Below are 20,339 nucleotides of genomic sequence, written 5' to 3' on the forward strand. Positions count from 1 at the left end.
TTGCTGGGTGGAGTGCTGGGTGCTCAAGAACTTTCACTGATGTCAGAGCGGTTGACAGTGTTTTGTGTCCTCTATCCCTACAAATTTTCTGTCTACTTATTCTGACAATTATACACCTTCAAGTAGTCTAATCTGATATAGAGTTATAACATGTGGTGTTTCTCAACTAAAGATGGTTCAAAGTACTAACTGGGACAAAAATCAAGTGCTGTTTTTCCCCAAACTCCAGCTTGTATCCTTGCTAGACTGCTCCTCTGTTGGCTCCTGTCCCCGTACATTTTCTCCCTCTTTTACCCTTTCTTCCATTCTTCAGTTTCTCATCACCAAACTGACCTCTCTTTCCAGTCTTCCAAACAGTAAAAATTCAGAGCCTAAGCATAGTTGTTGTCCTTCTCCCTGCTCTCTTTTTCTTATTTTTTGTAATAAATATAGTTTAATGATTTTATTTTATTCCCCTGATATTCATCACCCTTAGTCACACCCCCATGTTTATTTTTATTGGTGGAAATGAACACTCCCATCCCCTTGCCACAGAAAAGAGAGGACACAGTTACTCCCCAGGCAAATTTAGAAAATGGGTGATGTAACAGCCTTGGCATACCTACCTGCCACACCTGCCCACTGTCCAAACGCCACTACCCGTATTCCTCTATGATCCACCATTTTCTCATAATCAATAAGTCGGATTTCCTGAAGAAACAGTAAAAAATTTCTCAACCAGACCCATCCAGCTTAATTTGAATGAGCACAAAACATATATGAGCAAGTGATTATTTCACAGTATTCCCTCATAAAATAGATCTTGACTTGCCAGGTGCACCATGAAATATTTAGAAAATGCTGGGTCACAAATCAATGATAGGTTTGTGATGAGAGATGAAAGAATGGTCCTAGCAGGGTGCTAACACCCCTTGATGGTAGGCAATAAAACAACAAAGGCATGATTTCTTTTAACTTTTAGCCCAGCACCACTGACAAATATATCCACATACTGCCCCCACTCATCCTCACATCCTTCCCTCTAGTCTCAAAAAACACAAGTCTTTCCTGAGACTAATCCCTGTGAGCTAGATGCCAGCTTTATTCTATGTCCTCCAAGACCTCTCAAACGTTTTCTTTCTTTTCTTTCTTCTTTCTTTACACTGTTCCTTTCCCTCAGCCATTCTAAATACACCCCGCTCTCTCTTCTACTTTAAAAATAACAACTATACACCCTCTCAAGTCCATACACACAAATCTATCTCATTCTCTCTCTCTCTCTCTTTCTCTCTCTCCCTCTGTCTCTCTTAGTATCTCTCTGTTTCTCTGTCTCTCTTTTTTCTCTCTCCAGCCTTTCACAAGCGAACTTTACTTTAAAAGTAGCACAAGCTGCTTGCGCTTCACTTCCTCACCTTCACTAAAATCCTCTTTCCTTGGGAATCTTCCCTCTCTCTTGGAAATGCCCTATGAACTCATGCTTAAAAACTGCTGACACACTGGAATTATAGAATGTTTTAAATAGTCTCTTTCCTCAAAGATGATATAATTCTTGCCATGTGCTTGGATTTAAGAATATTTAATATTAATCCAACTCCAAGTAATCTGTTACAAAATGTTGCCCCAAAGCAGCCCTGCTGGGTCTGTTTTCATTTTCTTGAAATGAACGAAACTTCATATATCCAAAAAGAAAAATGTTTCTAAAGTACTTTTTGAGGAGTTTTATCTGCTTAAAGTGAACCATTCTTCTATAATACTATTTCCTTTAATTACTTTTTGAATTGGTTCTTATGAAACACTGTAAATTAACTACAGTGTCTGCTTAGTGAACCTGAAATTAGTAAGAATGTAGTCTACACGTTTATGTAAAATACATTTTCCTCCATTACTTTTACTGTTTGTGAAACTCTCCTGTCCTCTACCTATTGTCAGATTCAAGTCTAGTTTCTAATGCTCTAACATCCTTACCCGAGGACTTAGACCTTGGACTTCTCCATCTACAGTCACTCCTTACCCTCACCCAGTCTCATGGCTTTAGATACCATCTAGTCTCTGACAACTGAAAAACGTGTATCTGGAGAAGCTGCCCTCCTGAGCTACAGACTCACATCCAATGGCCCACTCAGCATCTCCCCTTACATGTCTAATGGGCAAATTAAACTCGACAGGCCCTAAGCTCAAATCTTCATCCTCCCACCCAAGCCTGCTCCTCGTGCAGTAGCATCATGTCAATCTAAAGCAACTCCTTTAAGTTACTCAAACCAAAATCTTGGAGTCGCCTCTGACTCCTCTCTTTCTCTCATAGTCCACATTCATCTCATCCATGAATGCTGTAGGATCAGACCTCTAAAATACATCCAAGATTTGTCCATGTGTCACGACCTCCACTCCCGCCGCCCTCAACATCATTTGTAGCCTAGCATCTGGACTAGTCTAGACTAACAATCTTCTTATCAATTTTGCTCTCCTTCTCCCGTCTCCAACTTTTATTCACAGAGCAGGCAGAATAAGCATTTTAGAATATGATTAACTCTAATCCGCCATTCAAAAAGACTGTCTGTCGGGCTTTTGCACTACTATTCTCTCAGGTTGGAAGGCTTCTCCCAGATGGATATGGCTTGATCCTTTGCCTCTTACAAATTTTTGCTCAATGCCAATATTGCAATGAGGCACTCCCAGATCATCCTATTTCAAGTAGCGTTATCACCTCCCCTAGTGCCCAGCACTCCTTTTTTTCTTCTGTATTATATTTATCTCCATTACACATATCACCAAGTGACATATGAGGTGTTGTTTATTTATTCTAGTGTCTCCTCGTACTAAAACGTAAGCTATGTTCATTGCAGTGATCAGTGTCAGACACATTGTAGGCACTTGGTAAATATTTGTTGAGTATTTTAAATAGATGTATTTTAAATAGATGATAGTTTTTCCACAGTATTTATATCTCAAAAAATGTTTCTTTTCCTTATGAATGTTAATAAATGTAAAAATAGTTTCCAGTACAGTTCTGGTACTACAGAGCTGTGCAGCCTCAGTCAAGTCACTTCACCTCTCTGGGCTCCATTTGAAAAATTAGGGTGGTAAGTTATATGATCCCTGAGGTTCCTTTTAGCTCTAAAATTCTACTTGCTAATAGTTGAACTATTAACCTTATAAGTTAATAATCATTTGGAGCAAATGCTTCTATCATTCTTCCCATTTCAGAATACAAAGGAATGAAATGTGTTTGGTTCCTCTTATCACAAACTCCAAACATGCCCAGCAGAGCAGCCCAAAGAGCAGCAGAACTATACAAGCACTAACTGCAGATCACCTCTCCTACTGAGGTGAATACGTGATGTATTTTCTAGATGCTGAAAGAAAACTAAAACTCCACTTGACAGTTAAAAGTTAAAAAAATATATGTTTCTATGTTAACATTTATGAATATTGGCCACTAATTACCTGTTTTAGGATCTCATCCAACAAACCCATATTGGCCTCCTGAGCCTTTATGGTGTGGGAGAAGAATGCATAGGTCTTCTTAGGCATTAATTTTTCCTCTGGGGGTCTTTTAACTCCCAAAATTAAACAAGCTTCAGAAATATCCTCCTGAAGAATGCCACCAGCTTTGACATATTCCTGGGAATGTAATTTTGATTAAAAGTTATTCTCTTGATTTGTTGTATTCATATTTTCTTTAATAAATAAATGTAGCAGTTGAAGTCACAACCTTTTGAAGGAAAAAAATATAAGGAACAAATAACAGAAAAACTACTTCTAATATTCTTACTCGCTGGCTAAAGATCAATCTAACATGTTTGACTTTTGTACCAGAAACAAAAAATTAGAGACTTCAGCACATACTTTAATCTAAGAACTGTTAATAGTTTGACCATAACTGCTAGCACATGTGATTTAAATATACATGTAAAATATATACTTTGTGCTAACAATGCCCTGAAACATTAAATGCTAAATAGTAATTTATTACTCAGGTATACTTTTAAAGGAAAGACATATATGCAATATTTTCTTTTCTTTTGTTTTTTTGTTGTTCAGTTAGTATTTATTACTGCCCTACTCTGTTCCATGGACTGTGCTAGAGATGAGATAGGACACAAAGAAACAGAGACAAGATCCCTCCTGTAAAGGAGCTCACAAACTATTGTAAAAAGAAGTCAGAGGCACAGTACATGAGGCTCAATGAGTAGCATAATCTAAGTGATATATTACTTTAATGGATATTGAGATAACTCCCAGGTGAGATGATCAGGGAAATGTGGAAATTTAAATTAATCTAAAAGGCTGGATAGGATTTGGAGGGATGGAGATGGGAAATACAAGGTGGTAATATCAGTAAGAGATAGTGAAGGAATATATACAAATATGGAGATGGGAAAGTAAGGAGATGTTTAGGGCATAATAAGTGCATCAATTTAGAAAAATAGACTGAATATTATTATGGTGAATATGAGCTTTATTGGATAAAAATAATCATTGATATTTATTAATAAATTACTATGTGCTTTGCTAAGCTCTTTGGGTGAATTATCTCATTTAATTCTCAAAACTCCCATGAGGTAGGTACTATTATTATCCCCAATTTATCAATGGGAAACCTGAGTCCTACACATTAAACTGAGATTTCATAGCTAGTACATGGAGGCAATAGACAATCATTTCAGATTTTTAAATAAAGGGGTAGCATGATCCAGGCAGAATTTTTAAAGCATCTTAGATGGCAGTTGAATAAAATGAAGATAAATCTAGTTAGGAATCTACTTCAAAGTAAAGTACAAATGAATAGGAAAGAAAGTAAAAGAATGAACATATGGTTCATACCTGGTTTCTCTGAAAACAATCTATTTGCCCATTTATAGTAGACTGGTTAAATAAGTCATGATAAATAATGGAGTAATTATAGCAGCCATTAAATAGAATGAAGCTGATGTCTATGAACTGACATGAAGTGATTTCCAGGCATGCTGTAGAACAAAGCAAGGTGCAAAAGAGTATATACAGTATAAAACGTTCTGTATAAGATTGAAGGGAAAATAAGAAAACACATACATACACACACATACACATGCTTATTTTTCCAAGAAGAAACATAGGAATGATAGATCAGAAACTGATGAAAATAGTAACCTATAGGGTGGGTGGGAATGGGATGTAAGGGATTAAGATGAGAGCAAGACTTCTCTGTGTCGCATCTTTTTATACAGTTTTAATCTTTGAAGCTTGTAAATGTTTAACTTATTTGAAAAATAAAATTAAATCAAAAAGGATTTAAAGCAAATATTAAAATGTAATAGAAACAAAAATAAATCCAACTGGATATCACATTGACATGTAACCAGAGAAAAACTCATTCAGATATCTTTTGAACACAGCACTCTGAATATTCTTTGTGGGATGTATTCTAAAGGCCAAAAAAAAAAAAATTCTTCTAAGAAATATTAAATTCCATTCAATATTCTCTTGTTGAGGTATAATTAACATTATATTAGTTTCAGGTATACACCTAAATGATTCGACACTTGTATATATTGCAAAATGATCACGACAATAAGCCTAGTTAACAATAAGCCCAGTACTGTTCTAGATTAAAAGAACTAAAGATACATAATAATGAATACAATGAACCTTAATTAAGCCTTGATTAAAATAAAAACCATAAAAGACAGTTGAAACAATGGGGAATTTGAAATGTGAGATGTGAGATGATATTGTGGAATTATTAAGTTCTTAGGTGTGAAAAGGATACAATGGTTACGTAGGAAGATGATTTATTCCTAGGAAATGTATACTGAAGCATTTAGAAATAAAGTGGCGTTGTCTGCAGCATATTTTCAAACGGCTCAGGAAAGGAAAAACACATGCATGTATCTAAAATAAAAATAAAAGTCAAACCTGTGTCATAAGATTATCGTGAAGAATAAACAGAATGATGACTATGAGGGGCTTCACCTGGTGGCTGGCAAGGTAAACACTCATGAACAAACTCTACTCAGTGAAGCATTTCCTGCAGACATTTGTCTTTCCAGTCCTAGAACCAGGGTCACACATGAAGGAGAGAATGACTGAGGGATGTCATCTCCTAAAAGCAATCGTTTTATCCCTCAGCTGGAAGAAAGCATGGAATGGGGTGAAAATAATACTTACTGGCTAAATTATGGGCTCAAGAAAGGATTCTAACTAGAAATCTCATAACTATATAATCTCATTATAACCGAAGTAAAGAAATATTGTCATGTGGTCTTTAAGTGACATTAGCAAACATTTTATTTTCACTCAGATGCTCCCTATTTTTCATACACAGGGTCATTTCAGTCCCACCTATTTTTAAAAATTGGAAATATTTACCTTATCGTGAATGGCCCGCCGATTGGAAGGCTGTATTAAGACCTTGTACCCCAGATTGGTGATCCCTTTGATGTGCCGGGGAGCCAGGGGAGCCCGCCTCTCCCAGGCGTTCACATCCTCCCGCCTCAATGCCATCACCGCCTTATAGTGAAGCCTGGAGAGGCTGAGGCCCAGCCTGCCCAGTTTGGTCCTAGGTACTCGCAGCATCTTGAAACCTGGTGACTGTAAAGAAATTGTAAGAGCAGGACAACAAAAGGCAAGAAGACTCACAGGTCAGTTCTGGTCTCCTGAGAAATCTGCTGTAAAATCCAACCAACTCAGGTGGTAACAGATTCAAGATGAAGAAGGGAGAGTGAAAACCTGGGTGACATGATAATTTGCTGGTCATTGGGATGCTGTTTCTTTACCCAAACAAACCCAAACTTCCACAAACGAAGTTACTTCCAAAAAAAAAAAAAAAACAATAAAATGTCCCAAGCAGCTTATGGGACACTAATCAATATCTGTTAAGTTGAACTCATTTTTTTAATGTATGTTTTATCAAACACACATTCAGCACAAAAGTTTTAAGCAAGTTAACCTACAGTGCAAATACAGGAAGATAATTTATGCCAATTTTGATGATTAAAGTTTAGAATCCTTTCATAATGTACAAGATCCTTGACAATCTAGCTCCAACCTCTTTTGAGTTTCATCTCTGACCATTTTCTAAACTAGTTCTACTCAGTGTGTTTTATAGCCTGTTGTCGGTCAGTGACTGCTTTGTACTGGTCCACAATGAGATATGTACAGAAATAGAAAGTAAGCACTTAGAAACCTTTATATGACAGGATCATTTTTCTAGTAATTCATTGGTATTGAATTTTATAAAAGCATTGGTCCTGGAAGATTGGAAATTTAAGAAAACAAAACAAACAAACAATTTATCACCACAGGTGTTAGAAGCTGAAGAAGCACCTGACACCCCCAGCCTCGCTTCTCTGACCCTGTTGTTGCTCTAAACATTCTCTTCCCGGGCTTCCCTGGTGGCACAGTGGTTAAGAATCAGCCTCCCAATGCAGGGCACACGGGTTTGAGCCCTGGTTCGGGAAGATCCCACATGTCGCGGAGCAACTAAGCCCATGCGCCACAACTACTGAGCCTGCACTCTAGAGCCCGTGCTCTGCAACAAGAGAAGCCACTGCAATGAGAAGCCCACGCCCCGCAACGAAGAGTAGCCCACACTCACAGCAACTAGAGAAAGATCGCGCACTGCAACGAAGACCCAATGCAGCCAAAAAAAAAAAAAAGAAAAAACCATGCTCTTCCCCTTTCCAGAGTTTCCTCTACCCGACCACCTCCCCCTGCTATTATATTAAACCCAGACCTGTCTCAGTTTTCTAACTGCTATTCCAGATTCTGTAACCCTATTCATTAATTCAATTAAGAAATATTTACAAGAGGCTTACTATGTGTCAGCACAGAATAAATTTTACAGAAAATTTTAAAGCATAAGTATCAAACAGTATTCTGTGCCTCTTGAAACGGTTACATAAATTTAGTAGTCAGAAGTCATTTCAGACTATCTAATTTGCTGGTCATTTGGATGCTGAACCTTAGTTTTCTATGTTTAAGGTTGGCATGAAAATATAGAGACTAAATGATTTTACATCTTCTAGAAATTCCCTAGCATATAGCACAATTCTTATGGAACACATTTCTGTTACATCAGACTACAGTGTCTAAATCAGACCCACCTTATAGACAGGGAAGTTTTGTCCAACAATGGAATGTACAAGTACTATTTCCTGGGGGCAAACTACTTATCACCCTAGATAGAAAACTTGTAGGATAACTCACAACACAGACTAAAACAATAAAGCAAACAGCAAAGAGTCCGGCTAAGAAGGCTTTAGGAAGAAAAGGAGCAGGGAGAGAAAACACTGCACACAGCAAATGAACATGCCGGTCATGAGGAGTTCAGGCTAACTTTTACTCAGGCCAAAATACGGATGACTGACATTTCAGTAAAAGTCTGTTATATATTTTATCTAACTTTTCGGTTTACTTATATAGTTTCATTTTTAAAAGAGACTATGCTAAGCCCAAATCTAAGCCCAAGCCCATAACATTTATTCTCCCCCAAGCCAAAGGAAAATCTGCAAAGTCCCATAGAACTTGAATCCCTATGTTTGTAAATGAAATCAATTCCAAAGACAAATGAGTCTTCTAAACACACTGAGAAGCCCAGAAACAGTCCCATCTTCTCAGCAGGAGCTGCATCTCACATACCATAGTTGACCAAGTGACCTTAATCCTCTATACATAGTAGCAGTTCTTGGCACAAAGATTAGGAAACATATCCAAATAATTCAGTTTCTTTCCTTAGCCCAAGCTTGATTTATAACCACAGCTTCCCCTTTCTCAGCAACACTCCCTCCTCTTCCACACCTCCTTTGCCTGAGGTCGGGGGTACAGCATGGGAGGAGAGACATAACCACATACACTCATGTAATACACACATACACGTTTGCAGCGGCAGACCTTCCCCGGGACCTAGGAAAGGAAAGTAGCAGAGGCTGGTTATGCGTTTTATTTGGGAAGCTACTTTCACTTGCACTTTTTGTAGGGAATTCTTGAATCACAATTCCTGACCCTTTGTTTTTAAAGAAATAGAACAATAGTCACCACTGATTTAACATTATATGCTTAGCCCTATACTGAGCACTTTACAGATATTATCCCATTTCCTCCTTGCAAAAATCTTATTTAGTAGATACTATTATTAGCCCCATTTTACAGATGAAGAAACTGAAGTTAAATCCAACTAGAGCTGTTGCTTTTAAGCAGAAGCAGAATTCCTAGGGTAATATTCAACACTCAGGATTTTCTCTTCTTTGCCAAAACCTGCATATCCACACCTCATACATCTGACATGTTACTCCTGCCAGCTCAATTCAGAAATAAATCAGATCCATATGGCATATTATTAGTTCTCACACAGCATGGGGTGCCTCCATCAACCCCTTTCTATGTGTCACCAAAAATCCTTCCTGAGTCCCTGCCAAGGTAAATTCTAAGTTTCTGGATGCTTAGAAAAAAGATGATTATAGCAGGTCTGATTATGTTAGTAATTGCTTGAACCTTGGAACTTGGTCTCAGCATAGAACTTTCTGGGACCGCCATTCATTTCATTCTCAGGTCATCAAGAAATATGTAACAGTGAGAATTTCTGAATTACTCTGAGGTATGGCACTGCAGGTGTCTGACATTTCATGGAAATGCCCAAGTGGGTTATTCTGGACCTCCCTGTCCTGTATTTTATGGGCTTTTCCAAGAATATCGTGAAGTAAATGTCATGTATATTTCTGGCAATGCCTTCAAGTGAAGCAAGGCAGTAAGACTCCGGACTTATTCACTGGCTCAAGTGAGGTTAATTGACAGGGTTGTGTGCTGATAACAGCTTCTGGCATGAGCAAGGAGAATGTGGAAAAGCAAGAGAAGGAAAGGAAAGAGGAAAAATAAGGAGGAGGAAGAGGAGGTGAGAAATAAGGGGAGAACGAGAAGTGTCACCCAGTCAGGGTTGGAGAACAAGACCCTTTCCCTGACAATTTCTAAACAGTCTTCCCTTCAACACATGAAGGGCCAATGTTTCAAATGGCATTAAAATAAAATTTAAAAAGATTCTTCTGTATGTTTTTGTAAAACAAGAATAGCACTATGGGGCTTCCCTGGTGGTGCAGTGGTTGGGGGTCCGCCTGCCGATGCAGGGGACACGGGTTTGTGCCCCGGTCCGGGAAGATCCCACATGCCGCGGAGCGGCGGGGCCCGTGAGCCATGGCCGCTGAGCCTGCGCGTCGGGAGCCTGTGCTCCGCAACGGGAGAGGCCACAACAGTGAGAGGCCCGCGTACCGCAAATAAAAAAATAAATAAATAAAAGCCAGACACTTTCTCGATGCGCTATAATTTGCCCATTGATTATGGGAGAAGTGTTTTGATTTTCTTTCTTTAATTAAAAATAAATTTGGGGTTACTTAAGGTATGCATAGCGTGATGTTAGTTTCTTGTAAAGCAGCAGCAATCCAGTCCCCTGCTCATTTTCATGAGATCCAACAGGAGCAGCATGAAACAATTTTATCTAATTAAATGACCTCGAGCATTATCTGCTGGTGACTTATCAATCACTAATTATAGCTGAATATGAGAGTCAGAGTGGATGGGAGAAAAGATCATCTACAACCAGATAATACAAATGAAGGTAGCGTGCCTCATATAAATATGGGATTTCCCATGTTTCATAAACAGCATTTTCCAAGCATCTATGGATGAATCATAATAAAACAGTCTGCTCTTTGGTTGGTATAACTTTTAAATGTAACTGGATTAGGTTACATTTATCTGTTATTGTTCAGGTAGTACTTATGCCAGAAAACAGAGTACTTGTTTTGTGCTGGTTTTCACGGGTTAGAGTGGTAGGTGGATGAAGATAGCTGAGATCTACAGAGAGCTTTCTATCCTTCCATCGAATGTTCAAAAATCTTTTAAGTCTCTTCAATCCCTTCCATACTATCAACCTAAACAGAAAACTTTTTAAACCTGCAAACCACCTACCAAAGCCAGAACAATGTGCAAGCAAATACAAGAGCTTAAGTACAAAAGAGGGTTAGGCTTGGCCCCTTCTAATTTCTGGTGCTTCCACTGAGACACGTCAAAAGGATTACGAATTCAGTATTAAAGAAATTTTAAGGCCAAATCATCTATCTTTAGCCCCCAAAGTCAGAGATGTGCTCTTTGTCCTTATATTTTAGATCTTTGAAATAATTCCACGAGAACATAATTCAGTGACTCACACTAAAACCATCCAATTACATGGGGAGATTTCTCAATGCCAAGTTATTTGCAAATGATCAGGCATACATTTTGGTTAAATATTGAGACACTAAGGATGGAGTAGCCTTGAGCTGACTAAAATAAATAATGAGTGAGAAATGCAAATGTTTTATATCCACACTTCCAGTTTATTCAAAAAGTGCAAATGTATTTAAAAAGCCATGGTTTCCCAGGAAGCCTTGGTACTATAAATAAGGGTAGGCAGCTGCATGGCCATGAGTCTTGGCCTACACAACATATTTGGCATCCAGACCATAATAATCCTGTAGAGGTCCAAAAGAGTTCCAAATTAATAGAAGACCCAGTGATGGCCTCGAACTAATCCAAATACCTCCCAACCCCAAGGCTTGCTAGAACTAGGCTTGGGTATGCAGCAATACTGTCCTCCATACTTTTATTTCCTGTTGCATAGCTATATTCTTTTAATATTAAACTCCTTACAAAATAGTTAGCTAGAAGTAAAAACAAGCAGACTTGGGGAGTGCTTATTAGTGCTAAGTAATCTGGTCTAAGAATATTCATATGTTCTCAAGCCTATAAGCTACTCAAAGTCATCCAAAGACATAAGACCTATGAGTCTCCTGGTCTCTAGCCCACAAATGTAGCTTCACTGAGATGGAATGCAAAGTTAGTTCTGAATTGGAGTCTGATCCAAAATGTTTATCTGCATATTTGTCTGTCTCTTTGTTAAACTCTAAATTCTTTGAAGAAATGAATTGTGTTTTCCTCATCTCTGTATTCCCAGTGACTGCCCCATAGGAGAACTCAAGTGTTTTGCGAAAGAATGAAGAAATAAATGAGAAAATTTAAATGAATGTCATAAAGACCAATGTAGCAGAGAAAACAAAATAGACTAATGAATAAGAACAGGAATTCATATCTCCCATCCCTCCAACAATGCCCCACAAAAGATCTAATCTCTTGGGCTTCCCTGGTGGCACAGTGGTTGAGAGTCCGCCTGCCGATGCAGGGGACACGGGTTCGTGCCCCGGTCCGGGAAGATCCCACATGCCGCGGAGCGGCTGGGCCCGTGAGCCATGGCCGCTGAGCCTGTGCGTCCGGAGCCTGTGCTCCGCAACGGGAGAGGCCACAACAGTGAGAGGCCCGCGTAACGCTAAAAAAAAAAAAAAAAAAAAAAAAAAAGATCTAATCTCTTGCTGAAATCTCATAGACCAATGAATATTTTGAAATGCAAATAAAAATGGTAGCAAAATCCAGACCTGGTTGCTGAGACATTTAACTAGATATGGGGCTCCTTACCTGACTTCAGTTTCCTAATCCAGACTGGAATATAATACTAAAGTCCTTTTCAGCTCTGATGTACTGATTCTATTAAGGAGAGTAGTGACTAGGCACTGTGGATTACAAAAGCATTCGAATTTTAGAACATAAATAGGCACTCTGACTCATGAAGATCCAGGTGGAGTACAGTAAACAGGGAGACAAAAATACCAAAAACACTACGGAGGAAGACAGGATATTCGCTTAAATTACCTGGATTAACTGCAGTGACCAGGAGTCCAGAGCTTAAAACAGGAGGGGGTACCTCAAAGGAATTCTGACTCCTCTCTTCCACAAATGGCCTGGGTTCCTCAGCTTCCCACTTACTCTATGACCTCGGTGAGTAACTTAACCTGTCTGTGCCTCATCGGCAAAATGGGAATCATACTATCTACCTTTTAGAGCTATTGTGAAGTTTATTTGCGCTAGTAGGCATAAAGTGCTGAGCACTGCCTTGCATGCCATAAACACTCAGTAAATGTTAAGAAAAAGGCTGCAAGCCTGCCCACTCCTCAAAGGTGAGCACAGGGGCTTCCCTAGTGGTGCAGTGGTTGAGAATCCGCCTGCCAGTGCAGGAGACACGGACTCAAGCCCTGGTCCGGGAAGATCCCATATGCCGCGGAGCAACTAAGCTCATGCACCACAACTACTGAGCCTGCGTGCCACAACTACTGAAGCCCAAGTGCCCTAGAGCCCATGCTCTGCAACAAGAGAAGCCACCACAATGAGAAGCCTGTACATCACAACAAAGAGTAGCCCCCGCTCGCCGCAGCTAGAGAAAGCCCGCGTGCAGCAACGAAGACCCAATGCAGCCAAAAATAAACTAATAAATAAATTTATTTTAAAAAAAGGTGAGCACAACCATCACCACTGACAGAAGACACCACTTTTCCATACTCTGGGTCACACCGTGGGAAGGCCTTCACAATGGCTCCATATTAATCCCTCCCCCTTCTTATTTTTTTAGAAGCCCAGTAAGCCTTCTCTTTACCATCACCCTTTAGGCATGAGTGTTCAAGAAAAATAAGTTACCATTTTAATACTGTATTTCACCAAATTTAAAACATGTTTCTTCACATTTTAGCATCCCCAAAATGGGGATGCATCTTATAATTGGTTGCACCTTAATTCTATGAACACGGTAATAATGTTGTTGATTATTTCCCATTCCAAATGTACAGCATTTCTGTGATTCCATGAATTCCATAGAATTTTTTTGTGGGCTCATCAAAGAAACTTGCCACTGTTTGTAATGTTATCTCTATGAGAAAATTAGAAAAAGAATATTTGGAAAAATGAAAACTTTTTTGTTAAATTGGCATTGGTTACATACCAAAGATCACTTCCAAAGTCCTGAACCAAAATCTGCTAATGATTAAATAGAAGATTAGTTAGTAAAGGGGGAAATTTTTCAATTACAAATAAATCAAAATTCTGATGACGCTGTCACCAGTAACAAGTGAGACTGATAACAAATATGATTTTCTGGAGAGTGGGAAAGTCACTTGGGGACATTGGATTAACCTTTGTCGTCCTAGCTCATTTTGCAGAACGGACACCAGGTTACATGGCTAGAAGGTAGTCTGGCCCTAGGTTCACTCAGCTTTATATCAAAAAAAAGGGGGGGCTTCCCTGGTGGCGCAGTGGTTGAGAGTCTGCCTTCCAATGCAGGGGACACGGGTTGGAGCCCTGGTCTGGGAAGATCCCACATGCCGCGGAGCAACTGGGCCCGTGAGCCACAACTACTGAGCCTGCGCGTCTGGAGCCTGTGCTCTGCAACAAGAGAGGCCGAGGTAGTGAGAGGCCCGCGCACCGCGATGAAGAGTGGCCCCCACTCGCCGCAACTAGAGAAAGCCCTCGCACAGAAACGAAGACCCAACACAGCCAAAAATAAATAAATAAATTTATTTTTTAAAAAAAGGGGGGGGAGTTCAAGTTACAAAACAGAAGCGTCCACACCAAGTGCCATGGGTTTCTTGTTTTTTTTTTTTTCTTCCAATATAAAGTATATGAAAGCCACGTGTCAAATTCAGTGATGGTTCGGTCCTGTTCATAGCTAGGTCGGCGTAATAACAGCTACGCCTTTTCCACATTCCGATAGCTGACGACCCACAATATCAAAAAATGTTCATCTTTGTTCGAGTTACTAAACACACTCTCTCCCTCTCACCACACCCACTCCCGCTCTCCTAAAATCAGTGCCTAAAAAGCATATTTCTTCCAGAAGTAGTCGGGCCATTTAGCCCCACTGAATTAAACAGGGTAGATAACTGCTTCTAACCGCGCCCCCTCCCCGCGCAAACGCTCACATTGGCCCGCACAGCCCCTGCGGGGTCCCCGCAGTTCAGATGCGCCGAAAGAAATCGGGGGGGGACCGGGGGGACGCGGGGAGGCCCCCCTCTCCGTCAACAACCTCCCACAGCTGCCTATCTAAATAAGCACACAGTCCAAGAATTAACAGAGGGTTTGCTCTACAGCTTCAATACCAATGCTTTACTCCCCAGCAACCGCTCCCCACCTCAGCCCTCGCCAAGAAAGAAATCCGAATTGCCATCCCCTGCCTTCTCCTTCCTATACAGAAACTCCGGAGCCGCGCCCGCTGCGCCCCACCTCCCAGCCCTCGCGTGCAGAGAAACGCTAGGCGGGGAGGCCTGGCGAGGAGGCCCAAACGCTCGCCACCCTCTCCCGTAGGCTCGTCCCGGCAAAGGCCGGAGTCCGCAGAGCTCCCGGGTCCCCAGCGGCGCGGGGAGGGGGAGGCAGAGCTCGCCAGCACCGCCCGGCGGACTGGCAGAGCCCCGCCGGCGATCTCCAAATCCTTCTCACAGGCTGAGCCCACCGCCCATCTGCTCAGCCCCTCCGGGCACCCTCCCCCTGCTCACCTCGTCCGGTCCCCGCCGCCTCTGCGCTCCCGGGTCCGGGCAGAGTAGGATCCGAATTCCCAGCAGAAATTGGGATGGGGGCCTTGAGGAGGAGGTGTTTGCTCAACTTCGGAAGTCATGCCTCTTCCTCCGCAGCCAATCAGCGCCCGCCCTGAGGGAACAACCTTCTCCTCCACCAATCCGCGGCGCTGCCAGGTGCTAGGTCATGCCCTGCCCCTGCTCCTCCCCGAAAATCCTCCTGCCTTTTAGATCTCTGACCTACGTCCTTAGCTGGGGGCGTCACGTCCTTCCAGGACTGTTATTGACCAAGTTTGTAACTGTCCACAGCAGGAGACAGGCGGAGACGGAGAAGGACGAAAATAGTCCGGACATTACACGCTCAACAGATGCGTGTATCTCCTGGGAAAAAAGTTTCCGTTTCATGTATATCACGCTTGCTTAGCGATATGCACTTCTCAAAGCATTTTCACAGCCTCGTAACAAGACTGTGACGCCAGATGACAGTCCTTAAGGCCATTTTAGAGTCCAGCAAACTAAGACTGAGAAATTAAGTGTTGTGTATCCACATCCAATGAATATTAATGTTCATTAATGAATTTACTAATTTGAATAATGAATTTTCATTTCTATGAATAGTGTGTAGCCCCAGAGGCTTTTTGCTCAAGTCAAGGAGATGATCAGAGTCGTGTGCTTAAGGGAATATGGTCTAGATAGTGTATAGAAGGGGGTCAAGTAAAAGTGATAGTAAAGGGATTTAAAAGGACAGAGTCAACACCACCAGTAAGACTAACAGGCTAGAGGAAGAACTGAAACAAATTTGGTGTTTCAGGCTTGGCTAAGTGGTGATTAGGAAGTTGGTGATATCAAGAACAGTGCAGTAAAACACAGCAAGAAGGGAAGGCTTTAGAGGAGTGATTAGGAATATGATTTGGCATGTGTAAAGATACAGAGGAAAACCCCAGCTTCCAGAGAAGCTTCTCATTTTCTCTGTAATTGGAGATATGAGTGGAGTTTATAAAAATGTTCTAGGTTCAAGATCATTGACATGAGCATTTAATAGTTAAACACATCTGTGGCAGTATGAGAAAAGTATGTGTTAGAGAAAGTTACAAAAACAGAAAGGAATATTACCCTCTGGCCATTGATTCCCTAGGAAGCCCACAGATGGACTTCAAGTGTTTTTTCTGCCTCTAGTGCTCACAAAATGCATTTCCCCCTGATCCTCTAGGGCCATTTAGCCAGGACTTTTAAAGAACATTGGACTTTGTCACATATGCATGAATTCTTAATATTCATTGGATGTGGATACAGTACGTTTACATCTCAGTCTCGGTTTGCTGGACTCTAAAACTGTTCTAAGAACTGTCATCTGGCTTCACGGACTTGTTATGAGGCTGTGAAAACACTTTGAAAAGTGCATATCGCTAAACAAGTGTGATAGTCGTGAACTCGAAACTTTTTTCCAGGAGATACACACCTCTGTTTAGCATGTCATGCCTAGACTATTTAGTCCAAAGTCTTTCACACAATGTGTGAATTCCTTCAAGATATGGCCAAAATCAGCCATCTCAGCTTTATTTCGACAGCAGCACCAGCCTGAAAAGAACAGTGAACCACAATCTGTGCTTTGTTATCTCCTAAGGATTAAGAGCCTGGATCAGAATCCTTACTTTTCCCCCTCAAGGTAGAAATCGTGGACAAGTTACTCAGTTTTCAAAAAGGCCTTGGTTTCCTTACCTGCTAATAGGAAAATAATAGGAACTACTTCATGGGGTCATTATGAGGATAAAGCAAGATGATGGCCAAAGTGCTCTGCCAAGTGTTTAGCTAAAGAAACAGGCAATTATTCTTCATTTTCCCAGAATCTCATGCTGTTTACTTATCTGTGGTTCTCTGTAATTCCAACGGGGTAAATTAGGAGACATTAAGAGAGTGGGTACAGGGATAAAGAAGGGCAACAAAAGATGGTGATGCACCCCAGGGCTAGCAATAGTGAGAATACCTGTAGGCCTTGATAGGGCCAGGGGAAGAGACAGTTACCAGAATTCAGGAAGAGCTCTAGCTGTGGTGTAGCTGAAGCTATAGGAGAGCCACTTGACAGTGGTGACTTTTTACAGTCATGGAGATGCCTAAGGAATCAATAACCCTGCCCAGAGAGGGAGTTACCTAAGGCAGAGGTCAATAAACTTTATTCTGTAAAGGACAGAAAATTAATATTTTAGACTTTGCAGACCATTACGTCTGTGTCACAGTTACCCAACTCTGACATCTGGAGAGTAAAAGCAGCCATAGACAATACTTAAATGGATGGGCATGGCTGTGTGCCAATAAAACTTTATTTATAGAAATAAATTGCAGGCTAGATTTGGATTGAGGGTCACAGTTTGCAGATGCCCCGCCTATGGAATAAATAACCCTACTTCCCTCTCCTGCCCTCCTCTCTCCTGCTAGCGCCTTCTACAAATTGAGCCCAAGGAAAGCCTGAGGCTTGGTACAGTCCATAAAGGTCAGTCCCTCAAGGACAGAGCAGGTACAGAAAGGGGCAGAAGTTCTACAAGGTTCAAAGGAATGTATTCAGCACAAAAGGTATTCAGCAAATGCTTGTTTAAATGAATGATTGGTCACTGTGAATTACTCTGCAAATGGTTGAACACTCATAGGAAAACTATCAAAATTACATCCCTTAATGGGCAAAGCCAGGAAAGGATCCTGGATTATGGTGACTCCACCAAGAGACTGGGATGCTCCGTTAGCCTCTCTCTTGCTTTATTTTGAAATTCCATGCACTTCTGACCTGCCGATGAAACATTAACCTGGCAAAAAGAATCCTTCCTTTTAATTCCAAACTACCGCTCAAATGCTTATGGTGTTCAAGAATTTTGCAAAATATGCACGAGAAAACCTGTTCCTTAAAATGGGGGATTCAAATGTTTTTCATCGTAGTGACATTTGTTGTAATAAGTGTGACAGTTCTCAGAAATTTCTTCACAATGAAAAGAGACAACAGATGCAAGAAAAACAAGTCTTGGATACACCCCAAGTGCTTCCACAGTCAACTTTGGCAGTCAACCCCTCAGACTCCTTCAATATAGGAGAATTCTTCTTCCACCTACGTGGGGTGCTGAGTCAATACTCCTGAAATTGGAAAGTTGATTCTAGGTCACTCAAGCTGCCTCTCTTTCTCCCACATTCTTTGGCTTTCTCTCTCCCCTCGGTGTTCCTTACTCTGGTTTTGTTCTTCCTGAGAGGCCATGAGGGTAGTAGTCAGGCATGGGAGCACTGGAGTGAGCCAGACGTAGACTTAATCCCTCCTTTGCCAACTCCCTAGTAAGTCATTTTCCCCCACCAGGACATTGGCAAACATCGTAATGTTCTCAAGAAGATTAAGTGACGCACATTCTCAGGATACATGAGCTATTATTGGGGTTTACTGTTTTACTCTGTCTCCTCCTCCCTTCCCCTTTGTATGCAGAACCCATTTTTAATCTTAAGTGAACTTTGCCATAAAGAGAAAAGAGGTGGACATTTGTTCTATTTTTTTAATTAATTAATTAATTAATTTAATTTTTGGCTGCTTCGGGTCTTCGTTGCTGCACGCGGGCTTTCTCTAGTTGCGGCGAGCGGGGGCTACTCTTCGTTGCAGTGCGCAGGCTTCTCATTGTGGTGGCTTCTCTTGTTGCGGAGCACGGGCTCTAGGCACGCGGGCTTCAGCAGTTGCACCACATGGGCTCAGTAGTTGTGGCTCGTGGGATCTAGAGCGCAGGCTCAGGAGCTGTGGTGCATGGGCTTACTTGCTCTGCGGCATGTGGGATCTTCCTGGACCAGGGATCGAACCTGTGTCCCCTATGTTGGCAGGCGGATTCTTAACCACTGCGCCACTAGGGAAGTCCCAAGAGGTAGACATTTGTTCTCTTGATCTCTCAAGACTTTATATCTCTCACATGAACAGCAAATTTCACAATATCACCTATATCAGCCCACCCTAATAAAATATTTGATTATTATAAATAGAACTTTCTTACAGAGAGGAAGTACAAAGTCATGTTGTATAAAATAAGAAGTAGTTTAGGAAAGAAAAGTTTCTAAATGACAATTACTATTGTTGCCTAACTCCCAAATTATCTTGGGAATGAAACATACCTTCTTTACCATCAAGGAATTTAAAAATCTGATTAGGTAAGATAAGAGCAGGAACCACCCACAGAAAAATCACAATTCCTGCAAACAGGTTCTGGGTGGAGACAGTGATGTCCTGGGGGATTGTATTTCCCCCCCACCCTTAGAAGAAAGAAGCAGAGAAAACTAATTTTTAGTTTACCTCCTCTACCATTACTAGTCCTTAGGGAGCCTTCCTGAAAAAAAATTTTAAGAAAATCCCAAGCCCCCTGGCATTTCCAGGGTCAACGTTTGTTGGTTTCACAAAGTCCCCAAGCGTCCATGACCTCCCTCGAGAGTTACTTATGCAAACATAACTCACTGGACAGGTTTGCTGCCCATCATCACCTGCTTAGTAACTGTTATTGTAAGTCTACCAGGACTTCTAAATTTTCAGTTACACAACAATGCATTTTATAGGTTGCGTGACAATTATATGCCATGACAATACAAGCATTGTACTGGGGATGCGGATTGTGGAATATATCTCCCTGACCAATAATGGATCTAATATATTCAGATCGAGGAAGAAAATCCGGCGTTCCTCCTCTCAGCCTCATTTGCATGAAAATCTCAAAAGAGAAGATGTCTTAAAGGACTGAGAAAAGATTCCTGAGAAAGGAGGGAAGAAGTATTTAAAGCAAAAAAAAAAATACAAGTGAGTTTTTCTGGAGTAACTGCAAGTGTAGTTGAGCTGGAGACAACCAGCAGGCCAGGAGGAGGAGGTAGGAGAGTCAGGACTTTCTCACTCTAGTCCTAATCTGGGTTAGGGACTGAACGAAACCAATCTTTTACTGTTGTCATCTCACTATAGACATAGGAAGGAGA

The 20,339-nt window shown here is 41.1% G+C and overlaps 1 protein-coding gene across 2 annotated transcripts in view; it reads right to left on the reverse strand.

The window, feature by feature from the left end:
- AASS (aminoadipate-semialdehyde synthase) overlaps nucleotides 1-15,419 on the reverse strand; it is a 69,865-nt gene extending 54,446 nt beyond the window's left edge. The window contains exons 1-4 of one of the 2 annotated variants that reach the window (XM_065883525.1): nucleotides 8,599-8,820; nucleotides 6,328-6,549; nucleotides 3,424-3,600; nucleotides 606-690 (exon numbers count right to left, since the gene is read on the reverse strand). In XM_065883525.1, coding sequence (XP_065739597.1) covers nucleotides 606-690; nucleotides 3,424-3,600; nucleotides 6,328-6,549; nucleotides 8,599-8,601 — 487 coding nt within the window. In that variant the 5' untranslated portion in view covers nucleotides 8,602-8,820. Of the gene's footprint in view, nucleotides 1-605; nucleotides 691-3,423; nucleotides 3,601-6,327; nucleotides 6,550-8,598; nucleotides 8,821-15,356 lie in introns of those variants that run through there. The other variant, XM_065883526.1, reaches the window with a different exon arrangement.
- Nucleotides 15,420-20,339: the final 4,920 nt, after the last annotated feature.

This window comes from Phocoena phocoena, chromosome 9, assembly GCF_963924675.1.
Source record: "Phocoena phocoena chromosome 9, mPhoPho1.1, whole genome shotgun sequence".
Taxonomy (NCBI): Eukaryota; Metazoa; Chordata; class Mammalia; order Artiodactyla; family Phocoenidae; genus Phocoena; species Phocoena phocoena.